The sequence below is a fragment of the Castor canadensis genome, chromosome 2 (genome assembly GCF_047511655.1).
Source record: "Castor canadensis chromosome 2, mCasCan1.hap1v2, whole genome shotgun sequence".
NCBI lineage: Eukaryota > Metazoa > Chordata > Mammalia > Rodentia > Castoridae > Castor > Castor canadensis.
The window spans coordinates 100,121,485-100,136,304 of NC_133387.1; the positions used below are offsets into that span (position 1 = coordinate 100,121,485).

Here is a 14,820-nt window from a genome sequence, read left to right on the forward strand (position 1 = left end):
AAGAACTGAGGAGATGGCATTTTGGGTTTGACCTACACATTCTTTAGCAGAGGCCAGAGGTTTGAAAAACTAGAAGCAGAGATCAGAATATAACTAGCCTTAGGTTAGCTGTACCTTGATCCCTCTTGGTTCTCCAGGCTCTCCTGCCAAGTGGGAAGTAGCAAAATAAGAACATGCTCAGAGTAGGGAACATCATAAGCTCTGCCTAAGCATAAGTAAGCTTGGGGCCAGAACTTCAGGCTTGAGATCAGGACAGGAACCAGTGAGTCTATGAACTACTTACCTAAACTCTTAAGTTGTCTCAGCTACCAAGAACATACACCCCACACAGCTTCCTGCATTGCTCATGTTTGCTTCTGAACTAGGGAAATGAATTTAGCAATTCTATAACCAGCCCAAGTTAGTATGGTCAAGGCCAAAATCATTAGATGAGAAAATACTATGAAATGATACCCGTCTGGGGAGGCAGCAGGAAGCTGGACCAAAGACAGCAGACTGACAGGGGTGGAAGCTGGCCTACCCAGCCTCGTTGGCCTACCTGTTGGCCCCGTACTCCTGGGCTGGGGAGATCCTCATCCGGTTTGATTTTGGACCGCTTATTATGCATTGGGTCACCAGTGCTGCTCACTGCAGACTCACTTGTGGGTTTGCTCTGCTGTCACATTTGCAGGGCCAGAGACAAAAGTAAAACTTTAGTCAATGAATGAAACCATAATTAAGCCCTGTGTCTCAAGACCAGTCAGCTTATTTGGCCACAGAGCAATGACTGATTGCTATAATCCTCTGTAGTAGAGTTCAGACAATATGATCAAATTGGAAAATATATCATGAGGCAGCTCTCCATTTCTAGCTCATGAGTATAAATTCCCTGTGGCTTCTGAAAGCTACAAGAATAGAGTTAGGACCCTATACTTTAACAAGCCCCAACAGCAATTTCAAAGGAATAAAGTACTGATGTTAGGTAGGAGACCATCACAAACCATTTGTGAAGGTCTTTAACGATTCCTCTCCCAACAATATCAGGGTGGCAATAAGAATGGGGGGACTGACACAGTTTTATTCTTACTTAACCATAGTCATGATGCTCAGTAGCAACCTGGTTCTAGCAAAGGAAGTGTGCAGTGGTCAAATGAGGGCAATACATTCACACAAACTATTTACAGTGGGTGTGGTTTATAGATGGCACCAGGTCGGAGTGTGGTCTCATGGAGCACCTGATTTTCCAGCCATGAAACAATGGCTCTGGTGGAAGACATTCTGGCTCAATGAAGAGCACGAGCACAGCACATTCCTTAAAACTGAAGAACACACCCTTGATGAAAGAAGGCAGGATGCCAATGTGAAGCCCTGAGAATGCCAGAGTTCCAGGCTAATGGTGGCAAGGCTTGTCCTCTGTTGACCAGGACAGAACAGAGCATGGAGCTGCTTTTCTCACCTGTGAGGACTCAGAAGGGCCGGAGTTGACCTGGACAGGGTTGAGAACTGTAGGGATCCCTGGAATAGGCCTCTGTGTTGGAAAAGTTGGGGCCGGGTGGATGAGTGGAGGGCTATGTCCAAAGGCAGAGCCTAGACTTTGCTGTCGGCTTAAAATCTGTTGATGCATGTGGAGAGAGACGGGTGCAGATGGGTAGGTAAAGCTCAAGGCAGGGCTGTGTGCAGAGATAAAAAAAATAGATAACCTTCACTTATGTGGACCTCAGAAATAAATACACAGCATTTACAGCTTCGTGCTCATAAGGTTACCATCCCAACTCACAGGGGATCAGTATGTTTGAATGAGGCAGTAGACATAACTACTGCCAAACATTCTGAAAACTTCTAAGAGAAATATGACTACTGAAACTGGGCATGGTGGCACTCACCTGCAATCCAAGTACTGAAGACGCAGAGGCAGGAGAATCTTAAGTTCAAAATGAGTCTGGGCTATATAGCAAGACTCTGTCTCAAAACAAAACACACACAAAAAAAAACCCCAACTCCAGAAAAACAAAAACATGACTACCAAGAGCAAACTTGAGTGTGTATGTGCCCATACCCACAGACCTGAAGTAAGATTCTGCAAACGGAAATAAAAAGCATCAGCTCAATAATAACTATTTATTGCAATAACAAACTTTATATAAAAAAGAGAATGTGTGACTACATGCTTTATAGTACTTTTATGGGCTCTGAGTTCCACATGTTCCTGTGCGTGGTTGGAGCAATTTCTTTAATCTTAGCTCACACCGTGTGCTTTCATATGTCTCCAGATCTTATTACAAGAGGAAAGAAAATCAATTGGTTAAATGTGTTTTGAACACCATGCTTGTCATATCACTCATTTGTTTGTAAAGATGGAAAGCTTGGTTCATCCAGAATGCCACCTAAAGAATTTCCATCAGCACCGTCTGGTTACAGAAGCTGATGGATTAACCTCTCCCCACTGAAATCGATGATCAATGGGTTTTGATGGAGGAATATTCCAGTGGGAGAGCACAGCTCCCTCCTCCAGCTAAACAGCATTAAATGTCTATTACAGCCCATTATGCATGCTAATGCCTGTCACCATTTTATTATGCCACAGTATTTCCCTGGCTGTAAGTTCCCAGGAAGTGATGCTATTTCCTAAAGATTTCCTGACTAGTAGGTAGTGTCAAATCCTTCCAGCATAGTTTAGGAATCAAATCCTCATGAAAGAATGAAGGGCTCTTGAGGACTTTGCCAATGGCTTAAGAATGCATGGGAAACTAATAATTGCATTTATGGAAATCTTAACAATAATCAGTGAAATATATATATATATATCTTCCTATCCTGCTGTGTAATACCCTGAAAGAATCAGAGTTCTGGTAATGTCAAAGGTAGAATTCATGTAAATTTCCAATCTAGTAGGCTAATTACTATTGCTGTTAAGCACATTAACTGAGAATAAAATAACTACAATAACAAAATTCAAACCCTTTCAACAACTTTAAGTAATAATTCCAGAGATATACTCTGTTCATTAATGTGACTCTACATTTTTGCCTATTTGACTACAATCTATAAAAGGCACTTCAATGGGATTATATTACTATTATTCCTACAGAGAACCTTCCATTACAATAGCTTGCCTTTTTAAGACTGAATACCATTAAGAATAGCCTATGAGAATTCCACCAGGCTTTGAGGAACTCTCTTTTCATTCTGCATTGTATTTCTTTAATAAAGGAAAGCAGAAACATGGTAAAAACAGTCATTGTTCACAGTAAGTTAGGGAGAAATCAGTAATAATATTCCGTTTCTGCACACTATAGTTTCTGCCAGTGTTTCCGAAAGCAACCATGAATGATTACAGCAAGACTTAGCTAAGGTAGCTGTGTGGATGATTGATAGGGTATTAATCAAAAGATGCATATCTGCCTCAGAATTTGTTCACAAGCTTTCTTCTAATAGCTGATTTCATGTTCACTGAGCTCTATGCCAGTTTGTCCAATTTATTTTTCAGTGTACAAGCCATTCATCAAAAAATACAATGATTTAACACCCCCCTTTCCTTTGGGTGAATAGGTATTACTAAGTGTAACTACCTTATTCTGTTCATTAACGAAACAAAAACCAAAAGACCCTACTTCATGTATAATTACAACATCAGGCTGACTTTGCATGGACCTCCACATACCTTTCTAGAATCCCAGGGGTCTGAACTATCCAGCAGGCTCAGGGAAGAGACCCAGAAAGTCACTGACACTTTTAATTGTGGAAGGAATAAGATTTGGGGCTTAAAAACCCAATACATGATTATAAGTCAAGACTAGTAAAGAAAACATTTCACAAGGTAAAACATGCCCTTGGTTTTCAAATACAAGCAATTCGCAAATGCTAAAAACTGAACAGAGTAGGTACATTTTTTAAAAGATGCAGGAGAGAAGACAAATCAAGGCCCAGTATTCCCATGGCAGTTCCTCCTTGTTCTCAAGGTGCACAGGTCTGCATTGTGAAGGCTTTCAACATACTTTGGCAATGACCACTTTCAGGATTGCAATTATGCTGGTAAAATGAGGTGACTGAAATAAATATGCTCTAAAATCCACCTCAAATTTTAGACTGCAAGGGCTATGAGAGCCCAGAATGGACTTGTGATTTCCAGCCTTCAGAGCTTATTCACAAAAAGCCAGCAATGGAAACACTTCTCTGCATGCCAAGACCTGAGCACAGAGCAGAACCAGGCTGCCTGGTCTCCACCCACAAGAGCTGGCCCCGTCCTGCTGCTGCCACTGGGTCCTGGGAGGAGCTGCAGACATGGGGACTGTTGGCTTCTGATCACAAAACTGATTAGAACTTAAAAGCAACAGTAGAAAGTTCTTGGTTCCATCACAGTATCGGTTAATGGATTTGGCAACCAAGGCTCTTCTGCTTCCCGAATATAGCCAAAAGAGTGCTTGGACTAAGTTTCCCAAGGAAGAAGCAGAAAATGGGCCATGATTGAGCACTGCAGGTGGGATTTTAAGAACCACAGTGTACTTTTTCTATCAAGTGATGCCTCCCACAGGCACCCTTATCCCTCTGGAGGGAGAAAACTGTAGAAAAAAAATCTCCCAAGCCATTTTGGTATCTGGGTGGTAAGGAAGCCCAAGCCATCACCTCCTAATCTCTAAATCTATGCAGCAGGACAAGGGCAGAGCACAGCCCTGAACCCCAACAAGTCCTTGCCTCTTGCACAGTGTATCCCCCAACTAGAACCTTTTGCTTCCAGAGCTCAGCATGATTGCTTTCCTGTCACCATTCCAGTTCTAGCTTAAATGTCACCTATTCAGAGATCTTGGATGAATGCCCCATCAAAACAAGCCCCACTGACACCTTCCTGCCTTGTCATTATTATCTACTTTTGGAAGGTAACAGCAGCACATGACACTCTCTCAAATTACTTTCTCTTTCTCCTTCTAGAAGCTAGGACTCAGGTGATCTGGGCACTGGATCCTGGCACACAGCAAGCACTGAGTCAAAAAGTGACTGGATTTTCCTTCTCTGTGTATTCGTTTCCTGTTGCCACTGTAACGAGTGATCACAAGCTTAGCTTTAAAAAAGCACACTTTGTTTATCATCTTACAGTTCTGGAAATCAAAAGTCTAAACTAGGCTGGCAGAGTTGCATCTCTTGGAGGTTCTGGGCTTCTTGCTTCTTCAAGAAACTCTAGAGGCTGCCCACAACCCTTGGGTCAGGGTTCCATTTCACTCTGATTCTTCTGAATAAGTCTGATCCTCCTGCTGCTGCCTCTTATAAGGACCCTTGCCATTACCTTAGGGCCACTTGGACAATCCAAAATAATGTACTCATCTCAAGATTTGTAGCTTAATCACATTTGCAGATTTCCTTTTAGAATGTAAGGTCCCAGAGATTAGGATGTGGACTGTTATTCTGCCTACCATACTCAGAATAATCATGTCAAAGAGAAATGTTGCATTTATAAAACAGTATTGCATCATCAAACCTGGGGTTTAACTTCACTTCTTGCTATAGCACTTGGTCAGCTAAGCAAAGACTTTGCTGATTACAAAGCACAGAAATTAAAAAGGAAAAGTAAATTCTACTTCAGAGGCCTGGGGGTGGGGGAAGAAACTTGCTAATTAATTCATATATTCATTCCATAATTTTCTAGAAATAAAAAGTATCAATGTTGTTGAAAATTTTCATAAATCTCTCATGTCTCTTCTACAAAAGATATAGTCTGAAATTTGGTACCTGAGCACTACCATCTCACAGTCTTTACGTCTCTACTCACCTGTGCTTCCCTATGAGTTACTTAATGAGAGATTACTTTTATATTCTGATTCTGAATTCTTTTCATTCAATAATTATCAGCTTTTCTTTAAAACCTTGTTATGTCTTTCATTTCTTTTCTAAATAGCTATAGGAAAGATGGGGTCATTTAAGAAAACATCAACAAACCAAACAGTGACACAACTGTTACTCTACATTTCGTCAACAAATTCAGGACAAAGAATATAGATGGCTCAGGTATTCCCCAGCAATGTGCTAACATGCTCACATGCCTCCTGTGATAAGGTCATCTGTAAGGAAGTACAAAGGAGGAAAGGACAAAGAAGTGACAAGGCCACACAACTGGGGATGAGGTGGGGTGGAGACACAGCCCTGGAGGAGCTGTGACTAGGGAACATGCACTCCAAATGGTCCATACAGATACCACTTGCAGCAGTATTTGGAAAAGATTTTAGAGACAGTATTCTAAGACACACTTTGAGAAACACTCTTCGAAAGTAAATTAAGTAGCCAGAAAACATTAAGGTAAGTGCTAATTTGCCCTTCGTTTTACTAAGGAGTAGAAAAGAAAAGAAATGTGGGTTTAGATTGCTGACTAACCAAATAAGATTTATGATAACTGGAGGGCTGGTCTGGACATTCCACTGGATGCCATGAGTTAAATGCAGGATTCTGAGGGTATTTGAAAGAGAGCACCCGCTCAATCAGTTCTACCTTTGCATGCATCTCTGAGCTGAGTTCCAAGTGAGCAACAACTGACTTAGAAACAGTTGTTTTCCAAAGATTTAAAAATAAAATTCTCAAAAATCTGAGTCTTTAAGAAAATTCTGACCTATATTAATTCTCCATCAAAAATCTTACACAGTATGACCAAAGTGTGCAAACTAGGGCTGGGGATATAGCTTGGTAGTAGAGCATGCACTTGGCCTGTGTGAAGGCCTGGGTTCAATCCCCAGGAAACCACCTCCCTCTTTCCCCCACCAAGAAAAGGTTACAGATTGGGTTTTGTTTCTAAATACTGCAGTAAATGCAGTAAATAGTACAATAACCTCTCACTTACATGGAAGTCTCCTGTTGAAATCTCAACATCTTTTCCCAACTGGGCTAAACTGAAGGCCAAAGTAGAAAGGATCGATGGTAAGCAACTAAAATAATATCATAAAATCCACACTCTATTTCATTAATTCAAGAAGTTTTAACTGAGTACTTTCTACATATCCCATTCATATTTCAAGAGAAAGAACTTATTTATAAGCAGAAAGTTATACATTAATTATAATTAATACATAAACTTTGAAATGCATGATCATGGTGACTTTTACCACACACATTATTTTTTCACACCAAGGAAGTGATGTGAGCCAACATTTTTACAGAAACCCTTGTGATCAATCTGTAAATCAAATTCATATTTAATTCCTGAAATGATATATAAGTGGGGACACTTAAAGTTCATATTGCAGAAAATCACTCATTAAACATTTATTCAAAGCACTATAAATACAGGTCTTTCAAAGTCATTGATATTCAAATCACATGGATAAAACCAAATTAAAATAGCATATGAGAAAAGCCCACAATGTGTTTTAAGAATTCTGTATCTGGTGGGAGGTAAGAAGGAGGGTGTGCTGGATTCCCTAGTAGTCACACAATATATAAAGCATAATTTGTCCATAAGTTCCTTTATGATGGAAAGATAAATAGAGCTGATTGTTGTTACATAAAAATGAAAACACTGAGAAAAATAAGAAAGATGTCCAGAGGCGATGTTACCCATCCACTGCACACTTAGAGGTAAAAGCAACTGTTTTAAGTTTAATGATTTCCATCCATTAACCCTCCTCTAAAATAAGAGTTTTCTCTTAGAGCTGCCATGGGATATCTCACTTTCATATAATGACAGTGTTAAGGGTTTCTTTGTGCCAATGTCCAATATACCTAGGGGAGATGGGCAACTGAGCACTTTGCACATTTTATCTACATTTGCTTCAGCAGAAAGGCTCACTGGCTTCCATATTCATCTCTGGAATCTCTTGATGATCTAGAATGGCTTGCACAGAGTTGGGCAAGCTGGCAATTGATTAGAAAACTAAACCTCAATAGATCCCTGGTGTGGATGGTAAAAGGAATCACAAAGGCACCTTCTCTTAGTCCACTGCAAAGAATAAAGAATGGGTGGCACCTCTGGATTCTCAGAAAATGTCTTGCTTTCAAGGGTAAAATCAACTTTATCTACTGGCCACCTGTAAATACATTTTATTGTGCTGGGGGTACATTTGGCATTTACAAAAGTTCTTATAATATATTAAATATATCATACTTGAATTCATCCCCTCCATCACTCTTTTTTAATTCTTCTCCCCCCATTCTGGAAATAGTTTTAACAGGTCTCATTTTTCCATTCAGATACATGTGTACACAGTATTTGTGCCATATTCACAGTTTTCACTCTTTACCTGTCTTGCCTTCCTGTTCTCCAATATAAATTCATTTAAAAATTGTCTAGGTTGTTAAATTTTGTTCAGGTTTCAATTTTTAAAACACTCTTAAAAGAAACCCATGCAATAATACTAGGATATGCTGTTTTATGTCAGGGCACTGGGATTAGGAAACTTTATGATACATTAAACCAGGTTTCGTTTTTTCTGTTATTGTCAAGGTCCCATTATTATGCTTTATTTATTTTTTATTATTGTTATACTAGGTGTACATTGTGACATTTATTAAAGTTCTTACAATATATCATAGTTGAATTCACCCCCTCCATCATGCTCCTTCATCACCCACTCCTCCCATTCCTGGAATCGTTTCAACAGGTCTCAGTTTTTCCATGTGTACACAGTATTTCCACCATATTCATCCTCCTACACCCTTTCCTTATATCCTCCCCATACCCACTGGTACCTGTCCCAAGAATGGACCTGTTTTACCTTCTTGTTCTCTTAAACCAGATTTTCTAAAGACTGAAGAATCCAATGATGATTTTGCATTCATATTCTATCTTCCTAATTCTTTTTGTCATGAAACTAGTGTTGGAGGTAAAGTCAGGCAGCACTAAGATAACATGAGGGCACCACAACCTGAATAACTGACTTCCAGAAGAGAGAGAGGAAGGGAGAGAGACGCAGTCTAATCAAGACCAAACTTTCTTGGCCACTTGATGGCTGTTGTACTGAGGAGGTCATCCACTTTCAGGTTCCAGCTGTGGAATTTACTGTACAATGGCTGCAATTCAAAGAATGATTCTTTCCAGTTTTGCAAAGAATGGGCCAACAGCCCTTTCTGTATGTGTAGGTATAGGCACACATGTACCCACGTGCTTCTATGTGAGAGGAATGAAATAAAGCTTCCGCTTTCAACCACAAAAATTCCCAGGGCAAGTTTATTGGAAAACCCTACTCAGCTTCAGATATAAAGATCACAGAGGTAAAGACCCACACACTCACAAATGAGTAGCATCCTAACATTTATGTTCAGGCATACACACTCTGGGTAGCTTTGGAGAAAAATACATTAGGATTTACATTACACAGGTATAACTAAAGCTAAAATACTACTTGCCATTAAACAGGTACATAGCTAAGACTCCATGAATATGAATAGTAATGACACACTCTACAGTGAGATTTGGTTTAAATCATGTGTTTTGTCAGTCACATAGACATGGCTAGAAAAATCCTATGTTAATACAAGCATGACAAATTTCTTCAAAACACCATCAACTACTATTATTATTTCTCTACTATAAGTAGCATTTCCCGTCATCTTTCCAGCCTCCCAATCTCGAAATTCCCAGGCAGGAGATCACATGGTCTCGCAAACAAAAAGAGGAAACTCAGCAGTCCTACTAGGTTGAGTTTGAGTCTCTGCCATGTAAGTAGTTGAGTGCCTTTGATTCATTCCACTGACCTCCCTGAGCACCAGTCTCCTCAACCATAAAGTTAAATAGCCTCATAGAAAGGCTAAAGACTTCCTATTGCTCTGAGATCATTGATCCCAGATACTGTGATATAACCTAGCTTGTGTTGCCAGCTCTGTGTCCTGGCTGACCTGCCTTTTGCTTACTGTCCTCTGGTGCCCTGGTCTGTTAAATATCCTACTCTTCTCATCTCAGTGTGTTTGCTCTTCATACTTCCTGGAAAATTGTAGGAAGCTCTTCCAGTGGTGGCTTGCCATTATCCTCTAAGTCTCAGCTTCCTGGTCAGCCCACTTGAATGAGGCCCCATGTTTTTCCTCCCTCCCTGTTTCCCTCTTCCCCTCCCTTCTTTTTTTGGCAGTACTGGGGTTTGAAATCAGGGTTCATGCTAGCCAGGCAAGTATTCTACTACTTCAACCATGCCTCTAGCCCTTTTAGTTCTGGTAATTTTAGACACAGCGTGTCACTTCTTACACAGGTCAGCATGGACTGCAATCCTCCCACTTTATAATTGCTGCCATAACTGAGATGATAGGCATGCACCATCATACAAACTATTGGTTGAGATGCAAACTTATTTATTGACTTTTGGTCCAGGCCAGTCTTGTACCATGATCCTCCCAATCTTAGCCTCCCCGGTAGTGAGGATTACAGGCATGAGCAACCAAGAGCCAGGCTCCTGTGTTTTTCTTTCTTATCACCTGGGTCATGTCCTCTGCAGCACTAACCAGCATCCTTACAAGTTTGTTCCTTCATTTGCTTATTCAAGCCTCCTACATTGAGGTTTTTCTTTTCCATAAGTTCCATGAAGGTGAAGGCCATATCTCACCTACTGTTGTTGTGGTCCCCATGTCAGCATGGTGAATATTGTACGGTTAAATTCAGCTAAATATTTTGGGAATGAATATTTGGAAGAAAATGAAAGCTATCTTTTAAAAATTTTTTATTAATGGATTTCACTAGTACTGGGGAAAAAGAAGGTCATCTCAAAGTTTTTGAAAGATTGAATCAGAGATTTTTAAAGACACTTGTAATCTGGTACTGCATTTACCTATTTTCCAATATGTATCTCAATTCATTCTTTGGTTGTTTCTCCAACACAAGCATGGCATTTACTCCCAGCATTGGCATGGAGTCAAGCAGTTGTGGAAGCTGAACTGGTTTCTACCTCCCTTCAGGCAGCATTGATGCACCTGTCATATGTACCATCACTCCAGGATTCAATGTCAGAGAGGGCTGATGGTGCACAAAACATACAACACATATGCTCTCTGGTCACTAGGCTGAGCTCATCAGTGCTAGTAACAGAAAAATTTGCATTGACTTGTGAAGCTGGCACCCAGTTCAAAGGGTGACCTATGACATAATATAGGAAATTGTCATTTTCACTGAGATTATCTTTTCTAACCATGCTAGATCTAAAACTACCAAGGATCAGAAACCATTCTCAGTTTAGCCATTAAACTGAAAGTAAGAAAGGTATACCTAGTGGGTTGGAAATGAGGGGGCCATTTCTCCATTCCATTTACATCTGCCAAAAGACTATAAGAAGATGAGGATTATTCGAAATACCTTCTCTTCCACTGATGGTTCAAAAGCTAAGGGAAAGTACTGTCAGGGTAAACTATTTTTAATCTAATGCGAGTAACTGGCTATTAGCTTCAAATGTGGAGTGAGAGCCACAGGCTGTATTTGATAATGTGAGTCATCTAATCTTATATGGAAATCTTCAGGGTGATGGAGAACTTACAATTTCTTGAGATGAACTATTTCACAATATCCTTCCCTGTGTGTGTGGAGTTCTTTTGAGTTATACTGACTATGAGGTAAAAAGGACTTGAGATGTACACCTGGCCAATATGTCTGAAAAAGTTGGCCATAACCAAGTCCTATGTTTTAATAGGCCAGCAGGTTTTTGTAAATATTTGTTCCATATGGTATTTGTAGAACAGTCTGAATGCTTAAGTAAGTTAATAGAAAAAACAAAGACCACACACAAACTTAAGATACACATTTTTAATGCTTTATTTTGTATCCATCCCTTTGTTTCTACCTCTACATATAATCTATCAATTTATGAGTATATAAAATAATGTTTATATAGATGGAAACTTCTGGGAAACCAGAATTATTCACCTACCACACAAAAATATCCTTTAATAAAAGGGTAATAAACATAGTAATTACTCATGAAAGGTCTCCATTTATTCATTCAAGAACTATTCTGTGGTGTCAATGTGAGAGGTCAGAGGAGTTGTAGGGATAGGACAAGAGCTTTCTAGTGCTGTGTTCCTTGAGGGAATAGATAACAAACTACTAAATGAACAAATAAAGAATTTCAAAGGATGATAAATGCTATTAATGATCTCTTTGACAAGAATATTTGAATGCGGGGTACAAATATGAAGGAGATAGCTATAGAGGTTTTGTTTTGTTTTTTTTTTTTTTAGAATTCTGAATAACTGGCCTTGAAAACTGAAGATGACATGATTACCCTTCACACAGCCAATACCAACAGCAAATTAGGAAGTAGAAAACAGGTAGGTATAAAAGTCAAATGTGTTTGGGATAAAATAACAAGTAGGGGATTGGACTGGCAGCATTGGTCTACAAGGCACAGGCTACTGGCCAACTTCACCTTGCAATGAATCACTGTGGTAGTGTGGCAAACAAGAACAATAGTACTTGCTTTCCAAGATTGCTGCTGAGAGATGAAAAAAGTGATTGTGCCTTGTGCTACCCTATTACCTGGCACATAGCAGAGATCAAATCCCCGTGCTGTCCACAACCTTTCTTCTATCTTTCACTCTTGAGAAAGGTAGCTGCCCTTTTCAGATATCTTCATGCTTCTTTCCCTTCCCTGCATCCACTGGTCCTACCACTAAGTGATCACTGCTGAGTTGGTTTTGAAAATTTGTAAAATGAAACTTAGAACAGGGAAAAACAATGGCCTACAGTTTTTCTGGCAACTGAAAGTGACACTACCAATTATTGTAATTATTATGCTACTGTATTACATGGCCAGCTTATCTTATCTTGGGTTGCCTTCGATGTCTTACAAGTGACATATTATGCTAGCATGCCATGGATATGTATTGAAGAGTGAGATTGCCCACTGTAAGAGAGAACATGCAATAGAAAGATTGAAGGGTAAGAAGGAAAAGGAGTATATGATGGGTCCTGGGACCTTAGTAATCTTTAAAGTGAATCTCCTCCACCATTGCTAATGGGATAAAAGGGTCTTTACTGGAGGCAGGGAGTAAAATAATTATTCCAAGTCAAGACATTGATGGTATCTCAAGTATTGGCATTAGTTTACTTGAGTAATAGTGAGGAGACTATGAAAATACTGGGGTAAGAATAAATAAAGCAGCACTGTAATTATTTGTGTGACATATTCTAACCCACATCCTTTAGGTATAAAAAGTCAAGACAGTTGAGCAGAGAGCAAGAGGTAAGAGTAATGAAAGAGAAAAAACTGCACACAAAGTGATTTTGTGTGAATATTGTTTGTGTGACTATCTCTGTGTACCACATTTTTGCCTGGATGCTTCTAGCAAAGCAACGTAATTATTGTGTGATCTCAGCAAAATGACTAATCGTCTATGGCAGTCCAAGACCCAGCAGTATTTTTCAGGATAGGGACAGCCTGGCCTTGGGTCAGAGTATAGTGCTCTTCCTCAGGGCCAGACGGAACAGTCACTGGTGTAGCACAGCAAAGCCTGTGATAGCTCATCACCTTGATGGACCATGCCTGGTCAGTTCTCCTGCAACCTCACCTGTGAGAAGGGATTCTGTTTGAACACTGAAGACCTGCACTGACTTTAAAAACTGTACCCCTTTCCTACATACTGGTTTTCTTTCCTGCAGCTTACAGATGTGAAGACTGAAATGCACTGCGTGCTGGCAAGGCTGGAGTCATGTCCAATATCAAAGCCCACACTTGTGACAACAGTGGCTGATCCTGAAGGATCCCTGTAATCCCTCTCCATGTACTGATTACAATCTTATAAGCAGTTACTTATTCACACCATGTTTCCACATTTTAATGACCATATGAAAAGAACAAAAGCAATGACATCATATGAAAAATCAAGATTTATAACAGTTAAACACTAACTGGCCTGCCAAGGGCTATCACTGATAGCTGCACTAGAAAAAAAATGTCCAAAGTACAATGGAGAACATTATGGAAAAACAATGGTATTCATTATTTCTAATAAATATGGGTATATTACAACTGCTAACATCTGTTTTTTTTCTAGAAAGTTGAGGTTTCCCAAACATATAAAGCCACCAAGGAAGTCCCACCAATCAACAACTGAAGCGCTTGCCCATTTACAGAAATAAACAAAACTCACTGCTTTTACTTATTAAAAGTAGGGCTAGTGAAAACAGCTATTAGTTTGCACATTTAAAGAAGAAATCATGCACGGTTTATAAAACTATAATTAAAAGAAATTTTCTAGTAACTGTATTCTTAAATTATTAGTGAAACTTGTAGGAGGAAGTAAATAGAAGCTAAAGTTTATAACCAGGATTACTTAGATAACTAATTAGAATATTGTTTAATTCTGCTTCTACCATTTGTAAACTAGCTCAGTTTAAACAGAGGAGGAGCTGACGAAAGCAGTATAAATCCATCTCCAGTTCCTAGTGTTGATATCAGTCCAAGTTCTGTCATTAGCCATGAGAAATATTTTATATTAATCATGCTTATATTCTTTACTTTTATGTATGGAAATAGTTGTATGGTCAAATTTTTTCATTTTACAGAAAAGGTATAGTCAAAATTGAGATCTTTCAAATTAAGATATGCATACAGAACAGGAAAATTAGGAAGTGCACTTTTTCCAGATCTCCTCTGATAGCTGACCACTGTCCAGCCCAACCTAGGCTTCCCCAGTCATCGGTGTTGATACTCTGTTAGACTTAAAACCCTGTTCCCCTGTCCCTTAACATTTGCAGGAACAAGACTATTGCCATGAATGATTTTTTAATTTTTGTTTTTGTTCAAATACATTTCACATAACCAGGCATGAAGTCAGTTTTGTTCTAAAGAATTAGTATTAGCAATAAAAGGCCTGGCTAAAAAAATTTGCCATACTCCCTGTCTTTAAGAAGTGACTTGCATCATAACTGAGTTACCGTTATTTCTAAATATG

The 14,820-nt window shown here is 39.4% G+C and overlaps 1 protein-coding gene across 14 annotated transcripts in view; it reads right to left on the minus strand.

The window, feature by feature from the left end:
• Positions 1 to 14,820, minus strand: part of Gli3 (GLI family zinc finger 3) — a 261,013-nt gene that overhangs the window by 63,906 nt on the left and 182,287 nt on the right. For 13 of the 14 annotated variants that reach the window (XM_074065365.1, XM_074065372.1, XM_074065373.1 and 10 more), the window contains 2 exons: positions 1,436 to 1,649; positions 539 to 655 (listed from right to left, as the gene is read on the minus strand). In XM_074065365.1, the coding sequence (XP_073921466.1) occupies positions 539 to 655; positions 1,436 to 1,649 (331 nt within the window). The remainder of the gene's footprint in view (positions 1 to 538; positions 656 to 1,435; positions 1,650 to 14,820) is intronic. The other variant, XM_020152773.2, reaches the window with a different exon arrangement.